Here is a 16,101-nt window from a genome sequence, read left to right as displayed (position 1 = left end):
TTTCTTTATAAACGCCACCCCCCCAAAAAAAATTCAGCTTCTGATATGATTGGAGTATTATAATTTATTTTAAAAGGCTGTACAGAATACTTCATAGTGTCCTTAGGAATTGTTTGCTTTTAACATGGAGAGCTACGTTATAATAACCAACAATTCTGATAGTAAATTTGTGGATACATTATAATTCATCAATAACTTTAGTACATATTATGATATCCTCCCCTCCCCCCATCCCAAAGTTACTTTAACAGGAAAAATAAATGTTAAAAGCTTAACTATTTAAATTGTTTGGGGAAACATTCTTTCTTTATCTGGATTAAATGTAATAGATACAATTGATTTAATACCGTCTAATAAGGTAATAAATGCCAATTTTGGGGAGACCTGTGATACACATTTGATTTATTTCTAAACTTCCTGAGTCATTATTAGTATTTTTGAAAAGTTTTTATAGTTTTTTTTTTAAAGCTTTAAACATCAGTGTAAAGGTCACAGGTTAGTAGATTTTACAAAAACGTGCTTCAGCATGGCACACTGGTAGCATTACATTTATATTTTACATTGGAACCCTCTTGTAGATCACTGAAGACCAATCCCTAGACATACAGTCTGGTTCTAAGTACCTGAAGAATTTTCACCACCGTCTTTGTGATGTAACAGATCAAAGCTGGTGTTGAGCACCTGTGCAGAACATTATTCTCCCCTGCAAAGATCAGTTGTGTGGATCCCAAGTAGCCTAATAGGGTGGCGTTTCCTTAGTAGTTTGCCATGACCCAGAGAACGGCTGAGAAACTGGGTAATATTAATATACCGGGAGAGATTGATTGATTGTTCAAGCTTATGAAACAGTAACATTTGAAATGCTAAATGCTGATTAATTAATTTCGAGTGAGAAATGTAATTGCCAAGGGCAGTGGGCATTCAGTTCCTCTATCCAGCACATACACGTTCTCCCAGTAGAGAAGCTACTTGGAGATCAGAGATAATGATATTTGCATCTCTTCAGTAAAGGAAGATGTACTGCAAAGGCCAGGGAACCTTTAGTCTTGGTCACTGCTTAGATAGGCTTTGACTTCTCATCCTATTGGTGTGTCTGACTAATCCATCTCCTAGTGGATACGATGTAGTTCTTTAGATGGACAGATGACTGATTCAGCTTTAGGACTAACATCTCATTCTGTTGCGTTTGACTTATTTAAAAAATGTTGGAGACATTTGCCTAGTGGCCATTGCCTGTGTACTGTAGTTAAAACTATTATTTCTATTTATCTTAGGAAATGCAGGAATATTAAATGAAAATTATTACTGATGGATTTGGATTTTAGACTGACAGCAGTGAGAAGCTGTAAGATTTATCTCCTGGTACTGAAGGAATTAAATTTTTATTAATAAAACTTCAGTAATCAGGAACTTTTTTAAAATTTATTTATTGTTGGCTGTGTTGGGTCTTTCTTGCTGCACACAGGCTCTCTCGTTGCGGTGAGCAGGGGCTACACTTCGTTGCGATGCGCGGGCTTCTCATCGTGGTGGCTTCTCTTGTTGCGGAGCATGGGCTCTAGGCACACGGGCTTCAGTAGTTGTGGCTCTCAGGCTCTAGAGCGCAGGCTCAGTAGTTGTGGTGCGCGGGCTTCATTGCTCCACGGCATGTGGGATCTTCCCGGACCAGGGCTCGAACCCGTGTCCCCTGCCTTGGCACGTGGATTCTCAACCACTGTGCCACCAGAGAAGCCCCTGTAATCAGGAACTTTTGATTGCTTAAAGCCAAATAGAATGGACATTTGGTATTTTTTTTAAAGAAAATTTCTCTTAATGAATGAACGTATCAGTTTTTGCTAAGACATCCTCCTGGTTTGTGACAGCATATGATATTTGGGAAACAGAGTTATAAGGCTTTTTGTCTGTCAGGCTGAGAAAACACTTCTACTAAGACAGAGGAGCAGTTGATGAGGGAGTGCTGAGTTAGATGACAGGTGAGGATAGCAGGAAGGTGGAACGGGCTTGCCGAGAAGAGATTAGCAAGCCCACCTTCCTGCCGATGCAGAGCCTGCCTTAAATACACTAAGCTGGAGAGGTGTACAGTCCACTTCTTAATATTACACAAATGGAGAGGGCTTCTTTTTGGTTACCGTCATTTTTTTGACAACCTGGGAACCATCTTGCATGGTTCAATTGCTTAAATATGTACAGCATTCCCTCACCCCCAACCCCGTCCAGATTTTTAAACGTTCTACCAGTCGTGAAAACGACGGCGGCCTGGCACGCATCGTTTACGTGCATTTGCAACTACCTAGCTTCCCTCTCCTTTCCCCCACCATGTTCTTCTGAATCGTCAGGTTCTTCTGAGTATGAAAACTAAACGCAATCAGTGCTCATTAGCTTAAGACTATAACTTATTATTTTTCCTAAACCATCACTGTTTCTAACGTCAGGATGTGCTAGTTTGATCAAAGGCTAATTTTCTAGGCCTGGACAGTTGATATAATGGGAAATAGGTTATTTTTTCTTTGAAATAAATGCCAGTAGACAGGTGGTGCATACTCACGAGATGAATAATGAATAATGTCAAAGCAAGTTTTAATGATGCCTACTGTCTTCCCTGAACGTAATGGGGGAAGAAAGAGGAAAACACCTTAGGTAGCTTGCACCCTCCTCAAGTTAGGTGGCCTGGCCTAGGACATCATCAGCCCAGAGAAAGGAGCATCTTTCTCTAATTTTCTTCCAACAGACAATGCCCCTTTGCAATTTTTTCCCCTCTAAGGGGCTCTGTTTTGCAAAGCAGTTACTGAATTCCACCCCCCATTTTTCTTTTCTTTCTTTTTTTTTTTTTTTTTTTGCCGTATGCGGTCCTCTCACTGTTGTGGCCCCTCCCGCTGCGGAGCGCAGGCCCAGCGGCCATGGCTCGTGGGCCCAGCCGCTCCACGGCACGCGGGATCCCTCCGGACCGGGGCACAACCCACGCCCCCCGCATCGGCAGGCGGACCCTCAACCACTGCGCCACCAGGGAAGCCCCCCCCATTTTTCTTAATTATGAAAAATTTCAAACATAAGTATAATTAGAGAAAATAGTGTATGATTTTTAAAATCTGCCCATCACACAGATTCTATAATTATTTTTTAACCACTTTTACTTCAGCTGTTCCACAGCTCCCTTTTTTCCTGAAGTACTGTGAAGCAAAACCCAGACACTGACACTTTGTTCCTACTTACTCTGCACTTCTAAAAAACATGGACTTTTTTTTTTAATGTAGGCATTATTGCATATAACAAAAAAAAATTAATTGTTGGTATCATCTAATACACAGTTCATTTTCCAGTTTCTTTGATTTTTCTGAAAAATCTTTTTTTGCAGTTCATTTGTTGGAAATAGGATCCAAACAAGCACCAATAGTTGCATTTAGTTGATAGGAGTCCTATATGTCTTTTATTCTAGATTAGAAGTTCGTAATATATTTTTTTTTTTGGTGCCATGAACCTATTTAGTAGACTGGCGAATCCTATGATTCTTCTCTCTGAATAATGTTTTTAATGCATAAAATAAAATACATAAGATAACAAAGAAAACCAATTTATTGAAATAAAATTATCAAAATTTTGAGAAACATAACTTTATGACATGGTATTGAACTTCGTGTTGCTTTTACTGATGCATTATATAACAAGATCTAGGGACAAATCTAATAAATTCCAGAATTTTAAAGTATGACCATACACAGTATTTCAAGATATCTGTAAGAGTAATGTGATATGAAAATACTTGATTTCTGTTGGTGACAAAGTCAGAACTGTTATTAATAGTACTGTGGTTTGTTGCCTTCATTCATGAAAGAAGGAAATGTCAGTTTCTGTTAGAGGTTGGTGAAAATAAAGTTGTGAATTTTTTTCCCATCCATATTAGGGGCCCCTCTGATTTCTATCCACAGCTCTCTACTCTAGAGTTCTGCTTCACTGGCTTTTTTCTGTTTTTCTACAGACATGTCAAGTTCTTCTCAACCTCCTGGCCGTTGTCTTTGTATTTCTGTTTGCCTGGATCATTCTTCCTCTTGCTCTTAATAAGACTGGCTCCTCAAAATTCAGATCTCAGTTTAAAGGTTACTTTTCCAGGAAGACCTCCCACTTTTTTTTCTGCTAGTAATCTTATTTATTTGTTTACATTAACAATTTTCTTCGAATATGAAGATCCGAAGGTAGGAAGCACATCTTGTTGCCCTCCACCATCTCCCCAATGCTGAGAACAGGGTAGTGGGCACATAGGTGTTGCTTGAAAAGTATTGAATGAATGACTTTTTAAAAAATTAATTAGTTAATTTATTTGTGGCTGCGTTGGGTCTTCGTTGCTGCACGTGGGCTTTCTCTAGTTGTGGCGAATGGGGGCTACTCTTGGTTGTGGTGCACGGGCTTCTCATTGCGGTGGCTTCTCTTGTTGCAGAGCACGGGCTCTAGGCACGCGGGCTCAGTAGTTGTGGGGCGTTGGCTCAGTAGTTGTGGTGCATGGGCTTAGTTGCTCTGTGGCATGTGGGATCTTCCAGGACCAGGGCTCGAACCCATGTCCCCTACATTGGCAGGTGGATTCTTAACCACTGCACCACCAGGGAAGCCCCTGAATGAGTGATTCTTAAGCCCATGTTATCCGTATATTTTTAGTTACTTTGCATCCTTTCATATGCATGTAGAGTAGTAGTTAAGATTTATTATTGTTATTGATGCTTTGTAATATATAGGCCCTCAGTGCCACTTGACAATCCTTCTATACATTTTTCAGTGGCTCTTTATTATGTTATCCTTGGCGAATCAGGTTCTCGTACAGCGTCTTCTCTCTCCTCATGCCCTCAGTGCCCAGGCCAGGATTTTAGGCCTTGGCACTCATGCCTTCTCCCTCACCGCAAGTGTCCACACGTCGTGAAGGCCTGTGGACTGCACTTGCTAACATCTCTGGAATTTTTTTTTTTTTTTTTTTGCGGTACGCGGGCCTCTCACTGTTGTGGCCTCTTCCATTGCGGAGCACAGGCTCCAGACGCACAGGCTCAGCGGCCATGGCTCACGGGCCCAGCCGCTCCGTGGCATGTGGGATTTTCCCGGACTGGGGCACGAACCCATGTCCCCTGCATCGACAGACAGACTCTCAACCACTGCGCCACCAGGGAAGCCCCCACATCTCTGGAATTCTTATCTCCGGATCACTACCGTCCTTCCTGGTCCAACTATTTCTGTATCTTCCCTGGATTATGCAGTGGTCTCCTAGTTTGTGTTTTTGTATCACTCATGCATCTCCTCATTCTGTTCTCATGTTGCAGCCAGGATGCCTCAAACACTAAAGAAGAGAGGAGCTGTTAGGCATTCACTAGCCTCAATTTTTTTTTCTATTTTCCAAGTATTGTTGTATCTTCATTGGCTTCAGGATTAAAAGCCATATTTTAATAGGTACTATAAGTCTTCATGAGGGTTTACCTGTCTCTCTCTCTTTTTACCTTTCTGGGATCAGCTCATACCAATCTTCCTCTTTATTTTTGTGCAATGGTTTACTCTAACCTCAGGGCCATTGTACCTGCTGTTCCTTCTTGGAATTGTTCCCCTTTTGCCTGATTAACATCTAGTTATTTCTTAGATGTTAACAAACGATTCTTCTGAGAAGGCTTTTCTGACCATAGGTCAGGTCAGTTCCCGTTATATGCTTGCAAAGCACTGTGTATCTTTCCTTCATGACAGATATCATAGTTGTCCTTTCCACTTATTTGTATGAAGATCTGTTACATGGCTTTCTCTGTCAAAGGAGTATTATGGCAGCAACTTAATGATTGTTTTTGTTTATCATTGTATCTACAGCTCATGTATTAATGCCTAGGCTCTCAGTAAATATTTATCAAGTGAGTGGCCTTTTGGATGTTTCTTCAACGCTAAGGAGGACTGGACTCAAGAATTTCTATTAACCTAGTGTTAGAGTTCTGGAACATAGCATGGTAAACTGGTCTGTTTGGGAAGTGATCCTAGGGATTTCATCTGCATTGAATTTCTATTGAGGAAAGTTAACACTTCTTGATCTTCTTCAGCATCATGGTCCCTGCTTAGAAATGCACTGTCATGTGAGGGACCTTCACATTTGTGGAACTGATTATAGTAATTATTTCCAGAATACTTGTACTTTCTTTTTGTCAACATATATTTACTTATATGTTGCTTTATTTGCAGTGTGGGTGAGCCCATATATAAGCCAGTGGTTGAGTCTTACTTATTTTTAAGGCTTCAAAATCAGTTTTTCACTATAGAGAAAAATTGATTTTGACGCCTTAAAAATAAGTTTCATTTCAAATAAGATGAAAATGCTGCCAACAAAAAAGGTGAGGCTCTTTTATTGAGTCAAATTTTAGTTCACTGTTTCTAATCTAGGACTTTTTGTTTGTTGATTGCTTTGAGGAAGAGAGGATACATTATGGAGTGAAGTAAAAGGCAGCAGTAAGATCAAAAGATTGGGTAGAGAAATTAACTTTAGCAAGGAAGAGAGTCATTCATGGGCCCTGCTGCTATCCAAGGATTTCAGGGATTTTGATATTTATCCTAAGAACATTGGGAATCCATTGAAGCATTGGGATGATGTGAATAGTTTTGTGGTTTTGAAAGTATCATTCTGGCAGTAGTATATGGGAAGCAGATTGGGTGACTGTGAAGAAACCAGTTGTAAAAGTTTTGCTCACTTGAACTACTAGAGCGGTAAGATGAAGAAAAGTGGGTGGATTCCACTGTGAATCCAGGTTTTGGGGATAGAGTGATACGGGTGATAGTAAGAGAAGGAAGTGGTGAGGATGACTCTGGATATTTTCGTGTGGCCACTGACTGGATATAGCCATTCACTCAGACAGGAAATGTTATTTTAAAAGTTTTAAAATTTGGAGATGAGAGAAGATAACTGGATTTAAATGTACTGTTAAATGTGTGTACTTAAAGACACTCAGACATACAAATACTTTAAATTTGGGGTTATGCTTATGAACTTTGATTAAGAAATTCATTTTATTTTTGTAAAAATTAACTTTACTTGTCTTTTTGGCCCAGTTATTAGCTTTCTCTTTTCAGTGTAGAGGAGTCATTCATTCTCTTCCCTCCTTTACATAAATCTACCAGGAAGAAGGTTGTAGCTTTTTTTTTTTTTTTTTTTTTCTTTAGCCTTATCAGGAGACGAAAAGATCTCTGATAAAGGAATAGTTTTAAACAGCAGATGTGAAGGTATGGTCAGGCTTCTCTGTTCATTCATTTCTAAGCTTAGACAGCATTTTACAGTGCAGGGGGCTCAGGCAGCTGTGCTGATGGTTACTTCCGTGTTGGTGGTTACTTGGGAGACACGTTGCCTCTCCCCCACGGTGGTGTGACTGTAGAAACACAGCTCCCAAGCCTGTTTCCCTGATCCCTCTTCAGTAATAAGGTATCTATAGCAACATGCTCTTGCTATATTATGTTATATGCACAAAAACTACTTTGTTTTCTTGTGAGGCCTGGCCATGAATATGGATTATGAACAGCTCTAAAATTTTCAGCCTGTTTTCTTTAACAGAAAGTTGTTCTTGGATCCCTTTACTCTCCTGACTTGTTCAGGTGGCAAAGCACACAGAGGGCATGGTGTTATAGAGCATTCTGAAGTCATCATAGAACCTAGGAACGACTTTATCACTGCAGCATTTGCTAGTGGTAGGTTTTCTGTCACTTAGCATTCTTTGGTTAAAAATTGACTCTGACTAACTGAAACCAAAAAAAAAAAGTATCAGAATATTATAGGTGAGTTCAAAAAATTAAAGAATCAAGTGGTAGAAGGGACAGGAACCGTAGCACCTCTGGGATCTAGAGAACAAGAATCAGTGGGTAGTTTCTGCAGGGTGCTGAAGTTCAAGTGAATCAGCTCCAGTCATTTTCTTTGTGTGCGTGTGTTTGTTTCCTTCAGGATTCAGATTGCAATAAGAGAGGGTCTTTGGTTATCTTGGCTAGTGCAAGGCAGGGTGTCTTGATTGAAAGTTTTCCTAGAACTTTCTTATTTGAGGGTGGAGTAGCTCCCCAAAGGAAATCTGCCAGTATGTTAGAAAATTCTCATTGCCATCAGAATCTCATGCTAATTCTATTATCTATATTCAAATATATGTTTTTACTAGCATTTTAGGTATGACAGTGAAGCAAACAACCCTTATTAGTTTTATTGTATAAATTAGTATCTTTTAAACATTTAATTAAAAACATATACAAGCATGAATTTAAGATTTTGCATATAATGTTATAGCTTTCTGTTACTTAACATTTATTTTTTGTGATGCCGTTGATTTATTTTCATTTTTCAACGTTTAGGATACTTTCTCAAGTGAAATTCAGACTGAGAATCTATAGGCTTCAGTGAGAAGTTGAAATAATTAGATTAATAAACAGATGGAGGCAGTTGCTTTCACTCTAGTTGTCCTTTAGCTCAGACATTTGCTGGTGGAGGAAGGGGAAACACTTCCTGCAAATACAGAAACGTTTTTCTTCCTTCTCTGGCAAATCGGATCTTGAAAGTAGTAAGGTGTAGAGTTATATCGTGCTTGGGGGAGGGCGTGTGTGTGTGTGCTGATGGAGTGCGCAGCAACAGGTTCCTGGCCGAAACTTAGAATGGCCCCCGTTAGTATTTGATGCACATTACCCGTCTTCCGAGAGTCATGTTAAGCGATACACTGATACTCTGTGAGGTGTGTTAGAATATAGGTATGGTAGAGATTTTTTTTTTTGGCTTCTTAAATCTGTGTTAATTTAATAGTCAAATTTTGTAGTTAAGCAGTAAAAACTGAAAACAAACCTGAACCAGTTGGATAAATCAGTTTTACCACCTCATCACCAAACAGTAGGCGACTAACCAGTAGAGTGAGTAAATGCGGTGCTACTTTTGACTACTAACAATGATCAAATTGTACTTCAAAAGAAGCACCTTTTACATAATTTCTAAGTGCCACCTGCCTGTTGTTTACAGATGTGTCTCAGTGCCCAAAGGAGCAAGAGATAAGCAGTAATTCTTAGCTTTTCTGAGTTTCTGGCCCCCAGACATCAGCAACTGAAAAGGAGAAGAAAAAATAACTGAGGGATCAGATTTCCTCTCCTTCTGCTTCTCTTTATTTGCACCTGACATCAGGCGTCCCTCCAGTGTGAGAAAACAGTTGTGATGCCTGGAGATCCTAGCAAAAGGTGAAGAATAAGCATGGAATAGAAGAGAGGACAGGCCGTTTTTGCTTAGCTTTTTAGACCCACTAGCAGGAGTCATATGTGAAGTATGTAGCAGAATAGCATAATGGTTAAGAGTCTTTGCAGTGGAACCCTGCTGTTTTACTAGCTGTGTGATCTTAGGTATTTAACCTCTTGTACCAGTCTTTCTTATCTCTTAGTGTTACTTATAAGGATTATACGAGATATGTGTGTAAAGTGCTTTAACACGGTACCAGGCACACAGCGTACTCTCAGTCAGTAAATAGTTCCTGCTGCTGTGTTGGTATTATTTTTATAGGGGTTTTGGTAATAGATATTAATAAGACTCCAGTTGATTTTTTGTGATTATACTGTATAATCAGAGGAGAAAGAAAATTTTTTTGCTTGAATTAGAATTTCATCACCTATATAATCTTGATCAAAATAAACTAGTAAGTATTGAAAGTTTTGGTATTTTTATCTTCCACAATATCTCGTAACACTTCGAGCATAAAGATTACATGGTTGTTCCTTCCTGTAATTTTTTTCTTTGACCAAATGCAAGTGCTGTCATTTAAAATTATATTTTCATGCATAGTAAAAATTACATAGTACTGGGCATGAATAAGGCACAATTAATATTTGGTGAGATGTTTAAATACTGTATTTTTAAATATAATATGAATTTGAAAATCATATTTTGCTGAAGTCAGCTTGCATATTCAGAATGGAAGGTCAAAAATAAATTAATAGCAGAATACTTATTTTAAAATAAAGATTTTCAGCAGTACTAAAACACTTGTTATTTGATTCAGTGCTCTTTGAGAACTTGGAGTGTCATGAGATTCCAAGTCATCTTTTTTAGACTTGAATTTTTCTGGAAGGAAAATACTATCTCTTAAAGATACTGCACTGTAATAATAATTTGTACACATAGTGTTTGGATTGTATCTGAGTACATACCTGTGGATGCATACATGCATATACATATACTTTTAAGAAATAAAACTTCTGAAGTATTAAGGAGAGGATTATACTGAGGGAAGGATTCCTTTTGTCTTTCATCACACTTACGTAATTTGGTATTATCCTTTTATGTGTGACCTTTCTTTAGTAATTTTGGTATTTAGTAATTTTAGTCTTTTTATAACCATACAGAATAAATTAAGTGAAAAACAGACCTTACCAAGAGCTGGGGGGTTATTTAGCTCAACATTCAGAATTATTCTATGTAGAATAGAACACTTAGACAACTGAACTGAAAGTGGGAGATAAGTTGAGTATAAATAGAATTCAACGCATTAAATGATAAGTACTGAAGCAGTCTCTGTGGTTCTGAACTGTAACATGTTAGAATTCTGTTTTGGTGGATAACTCTTCAGAATAGAATCAAGGATGAAAATGATTGTTATTAGAATTAGGATAAGTGACATCCTCACTGAGCAAGATTGATAAATTTATACACTTGTTTAAAGTAAAAACACCTTTTTAAAATTAATGGGTTAGTATTTCCTGATTTTAAAATTTATAATGGAGCCATACAAATTGTGAAGCATTTGGACCATAACACTCAGTAAAGGTTTTTTGTTTACCTTTTTTATTAAAAACTTGATAAAAGTGCATTGTATACATTGTTCATCCTAGAATCAAGTGTTCATCAAACATTTGTAGTTTTCCCCCATCCCTCCCAAGAAAGTTTTTAATCAGTGGTGCAGAATATTTGTCATCCACCAAATTAAAAACTGCAGGTTTGTAAACTTGGCACTCAGAGAAAGAAGTAGGTGCCGTAAAATGATTAAGTACTGGCATGTGTACACCTGCTGTCAGGAAATAAACTTCCCATATGTTGCAGTTTAGCAGACATGCATCTTAAAATGTATTGAATGAAACTGCCGCTGCACTCTTTATCCTTTATCTTTTTTCAACAGTGCATCCTCTTTGTGCCTGTAAGTAATCACTTTTGCTTCAGTTAGAGGAAAATGATAGATTTTTTCAGATATGCTTGAAGTTAACTGGTGATGCTCCTTGAGAGTGCAGTAACTGGTTGATTGAGTAAATCATTGAAGTTCTAGCTTGGCCCTGAACACCAACGAGGGAACAGATGTTCTATTTTGAAACATTTAATTTTTTTTTTTATAAAAATGTGAGCCTGAGACACATTGATTTTTTTTTCACATTTTATCACGTCATGTCAAAATAAATTCCCCCAGTATATGTGCGTATTGATAAAAGAAAATGAATATCTCAGTTGTTTTTAAAAAGTAAATACTTAGATGAGAACTGCACTGATGAAACATCTGAACTTTATAAATATGTTTATGGAATAATTCAACTAAATCTTATTGCATGGAATATGGTTTTTAGAACCCTAGAATAGGTCAAAATTTGTCCTTTGCACAATTATAAAGTTTCCTTAAAATTGACAATAATGTTTTATTTACATTTAATTATATTGAAATGAAAAACTGAATCCAAAGTCTTTTGACTGTATCCATTTCTTAAATTAAAATTTATGTGGAAAACATATGCAAATACACCTTCTTGGCCCCTAACGTAAGAGTTGAACCATTGATGTATGCACGCCTGTTATTGCATGTTAATACACAGAATCCCCTTATGTGGATTTTTTAGTAGATTGTTTGGGATACCTTTTTGTTATATCGTGTTGTATTTTTAAGAATTACTTTCTTCAGAAATTAAAAAAATATTTTTGGATTCCTTTATGCGATGAGTTTTAACTAAAACTTGTCCTATGGATGTAATCAGTTTTAACTATACATGCTTTTAGCAATATTTTACAGATCGCACGTTTGGGAAAAAAAAAAAGTTGTCTTTTCTAGTGGAGTTTGCGGTGGCGATACCTGCCTGCCTTTTCTTTTGCTGCGTTGGCACAAGCGTTGTGCTTATTTTGTTGTAAATGGTTCCAGTATTTTATCAGTTCACTAGGCTGGAACTGATGAGAGGTAATTAGGTGGCTGTATTTACAGCTTGAATAAGAAACTCGCCAGTGATTGAACACAAACTCATTGGGAGGGGGGACAGGATCAATTCTCAACTTGGCAAGACAGATCCCTACATATACATCTTCCAAGTGCAAACGACGGATGCTTAAAGAAACTTTAAATATCTTCTCTGCCAGATCTCCAGAAAAAACATAACCAGTCCCAGAACAGAAGACAGGATAGCGCTCACTTGGGTAGAGGTCTGGTGGCATGTACCACTTGCTGTCTTTGTTTCTGTTGGGTGCGTATCCCCTCATTAGGTAACCAGTAAAATAGTTATGTCTAGGAGGCAGGTCTGGCTTGAGTAACTTAAGTATTAAATATTCGGTGTTGACAAACATGTCACTGTCAGTTTTCATAACATATGGAATATGTGGACAGTATGTGGCAACCCAGTTCATGCCCATTAGTGTTTTAATGGTCAGATTATAGTATGTATCTAAATATTCCTGTTGAATTATGTCATGGTATTGTCTGCTTTCTTCCAGGATTGCACGTTGAAGGTAGCCATTTAACTTAATACTTACACCCAACAAAAAAATTCGTGTGATTTGGATACCAGGTGCTAGACTTTCATTGCCCCAAGTTTGCCGAATAGCTCTTCTAGCTTCTATCTGTCCAGGTTCTGCAGCTATTAGTAGTATTAAAAAAGGGCTTTTCTCCTGGCATTTTGCAGGTTCATTGATAAGGTATTTGAAATGGTAAGAATTTGGATGTCCAGTGCCTTTTTCATTGTAAATACTTCCGTTGGCACTGAGTGTATTCTCCAGCCCTGTAACTCCTTGTGGTGATAGATCTGTGTTATTGGAGTTAGTTGCTGTTTGAGGCCTCAGAGTCTGCGGGACTGTTTCTTTCCAAATGTTCCGAAGAGAGCTGTGGTTTGTCTCACTTTTTGTAGAACGAAATCCACGGAAAGTGTATGTCACAGGGTTTTCTTTGAATCCAGTTCTGCCTGGCAGCCAGTCATGATGATTGAAAAACAAAAACATAGCAAAAAGAAACACGAGAGAAAGTACACCAATAAGATGGGTACGGAACAGAGACCTCTTGGCATTCCAGCTCATCTTTGCAAAGCAGCAGTGTCTTCTTCTCCACTGAAGCATGTTGTTAATATCCAGTAGTGGATGAGAGATCGGTGGCTGAGATTGTGTTCTTCTCCTGAATCAGTACTGTTCTTTGGTAATCATTTTCTAATGCTGTCACGTCGTCTCCCTCGCAGTCATTCTATAAAGATGAAGCATAAACGTTTACAGAATGGAAATATCACAGAACTGCTTGAAAGAGACTAATAAAATTAGGGCACATGGAAATTTTTAAGCTGTGAAAATAGGATAACCCAGGAACAACGTTTATGATTTGTCTTCCCTTGGCAACGTAACATCGTGAGAACAGGATTAATTTCTTTAAAAATACACCTTTGGAGCACAGTGACCACTTTAAAGAGAGGTGAATGGATTGATTTTCTTCCACTTATTTCATCATCTATCTCAGTAGCTCTGGTCACTTGGAATTGTTGACTTAAGTTAAAGATTAAAAGTTGTATGCATGGAGAAGAGGAAAATGCTGCTAGATCCCTGAGAGAGGCCATGTAAGGAGGCCTGAGAGCAGATGGAAAATTTATTGGCATTAATTAAAATTGATTTGACATACCGTTGGTGGTATGGTGCACAGTCAGCGGCCTTTTTTGTAAAATGGTCATGTATCAGTTGTGGGACAGACGGTGCAAGGTTGATTATGGCAGAGTTTTGTTAGTCACAGTACACTGCTTGGCATGTTTCCGTTGGCCCCTACTGTGTCGAGAAAGTCAGTGAGAAGACGCACCTGTCAGAATTAATGTTCAGGGTTCAGTAACTTCAGTGCAGGATTTTAAGACAGTAATAAATGATGGATATTTGCAAGTACTCTTTTCTCATGTTAACCTTCCACTTCAGACATGAGGTATTCAGGAGATCATTGTCCTTACTTAGACTTATGATTGATTTTTATAATATAGCAACTAATTATCTTTAATTATCTGTGGACTTCACAGAGTACTATCACGTATCTCAGTTGAATCTCCATGTTAGAATAAAACAAAGAACTGCTTTGAACAGTCTTTTCAGATTTCTTACAAAATACAGACACTAGGTATTATTGTATCCCCAACTATTCAAAATTTTAAATTTCACAAAATGCATCTTAAAAGATTTTTGAGTTATGCTGTGTTCTAAATTTGCATGTAGAGAATTTTTTACATTTTTAGGACTTCTGCTAGCATGACACTTAGAGCCCTACATTTAGAAAAAAAAAATTATGAGATATCAATATGGGAAGTTCACGATGCCACATATTAAGAACTGGTCTTTGAACAAGTTTTTTTAGTGCATAGCACAAATTGGTTCATGTTTATTCAGTTTGTTATTTTTCTGGATCAAGGCGTGGGGGTAAAGGATGGGTAAGGAGCTGTAGCTTGAATTCTGTTAAAAGAGAAAACAAACCTTTTTGTGTAATTTTATCAATTTTTTATTGTGAAAATTGTTTCTTTATGTAAAAGAAAACTGGTCAATTAAAAACATTTATTGTAGGAGCGTTTGTTTATTTGAAATTATATATACACATATGAATGTGTTTTTGTAGCCTGTGATATTGAAAGGTTTATGGTTAATACCAAATTTGCTTAACCTCGGTAAAAAATTCAATTATTTGGGGAAAATAATGGCATTTACATGGAAGTCCTCATATAATTGAATAACTAGAATAGCACTCATATAATGTAAAGTATTTTGAAAATATTGATGGGAAGTGTTAGACTCCTGTTCTAGCAGAAGCCACTAGGAGGAGCAAGCAGGTGGGGATTCGAGCATCTCTGAAGCGTAACAATACAGGCGCTAGCTTTTGATGATTTCTAGTATCTGAGATTATGTAGTGCTTTTAGAAGTTATGGTGTTTCTCAAATGTAAGAAATTACATTAATCATTTTGTGAGATAGGAGCAGTGTTTTTCTTCCTTAAGTTTTCAGATTTAAAAAAAATAGAATCTACTTATTTATTAGAATTTATTTACCTGGATTTTAATTTCACATTGCTCTGATGAAGACTAAGACACTTCACCATACCAGTAAAACATAGTTCTGTGGTGAGCTCAGTTGAAAATAACAGAGCTGAGTGTTCTGGTTTAGAAACTCACTTTTCTCCTCCTTACACTTGTAAATAGTTGGCCATTCTGTTTAGATGAGGAGACTCTTTCTAAGCTTTTATTTTCAAATGAAATATTAGATAAATAGTAATAATTTCCCTCCACCCCGTAAAGAAGCCAGTAGATATAAGGGTTATGTGTGTAAATTTAAAAGAAACAAAAGTTGCTTTTAAAATTTATTTGATAATCTATTTTAAACATTCCAAAGCTAAATTAAATGTGTCAGCTTTCTCTTGATATAGAATGCTTGGAAACTGGTTGAAGTCTAATCATTTAGATCCTTTAAAAGTGTAAACTTGATGGTTTAAGAAGCAATAAATAGAAGGTCAGATGTTTGAATGCATGTTTGAATAAAGGACTGAAAAAATGAATGAAGGTAAATATATTAGTAAATTGTATTTTTATGAAAACATTATACCTGAAGTGATGTTTCTAAAGTATTTCAATGTTACAGAAAACAGCAAATTATTATATATTGTAACCTGGCATACATGTAGTTTATGGTCCTATGTGATTTTGTAGCGATAGTTGATAGAGATGCATCTTAATGTAAATTCATGATATTTGTATGTTTGTAAATATCCAGCTGCTCAGGCTTGAAATCCATATATACTCATTTCTTAATCTCCCGTTGGTAAATGTAGTGCATGTGTCTAGCCTTAAAAAAAATTCTTTATTAAACATTTTTCAGATATTTACCATAATTTTACTGTTAAAAAGAAAGTACAATTAAAGTAACTATTCC

At 37.2% G+C, this 16,101-nt stretch overlaps 2 protein-coding genes across 2 annotated transcripts in view; one reads left to right on the top strand and one right to left on the bottom strand.

Moving 5' to 3' along the window:
• The window catches only part of CDC73 (cell division cycle 73), a 92,427-nt gene that overhangs the window by 31,286 nt on the left and 45,040 nt on the right, over positions 1–16,101 (top strand). The window lies entirely within an intron of this gene.
• Positions 10,757–14,891, bottom strand: B3GALT2 (beta-1,3-galactosyltransferase 2). The gene has a single exon (XM_027122160.1). The coding sequence runs from the start codon at positions 13,283–13,285 to the stop codon at positions 12,017–12,019; it is 1,269 nt and encodes a 422-aa protein (XP_026977961.1). The 5' UTR covers positions 13,286–14,891; the 3' UTR covers positions 10,757–12,016.

The sequence above is a fragment of the Aethalodelphis obliquidens genome, unplaced genomic scaffold (genome assembly GCF_003676395.1).
Source record: "Aethalodelphis obliquidens isolate GAN/ISIS:26980383/991018 unplaced genomic scaffold, ASM367639v1 scaffold24, whole genome shotgun sequence".
In the NCBI taxonomy this organism is placed as follows: domain Eukaryota; kingdom Metazoa; phylum Chordata; class Mammalia; order Artiodactyla; family Delphinidae; genus Aethalodelphis; species Aethalodelphis obliquidens.
Note: the sequence above shows the minus strand (reverse complement) of the source record. Positions and strands in the feature narration are given on the sequence as shown.

What these genes read in the sequence shown, in the direction of transcription:
- B3GALT2 (XM_027122160.1), bottom strand. Translation starts at nt 13,285, where the DNA reads ATGCTTCAGTGGAGAAGAAGACACTGCTGCTTTGCAAAGATGAGCTGG.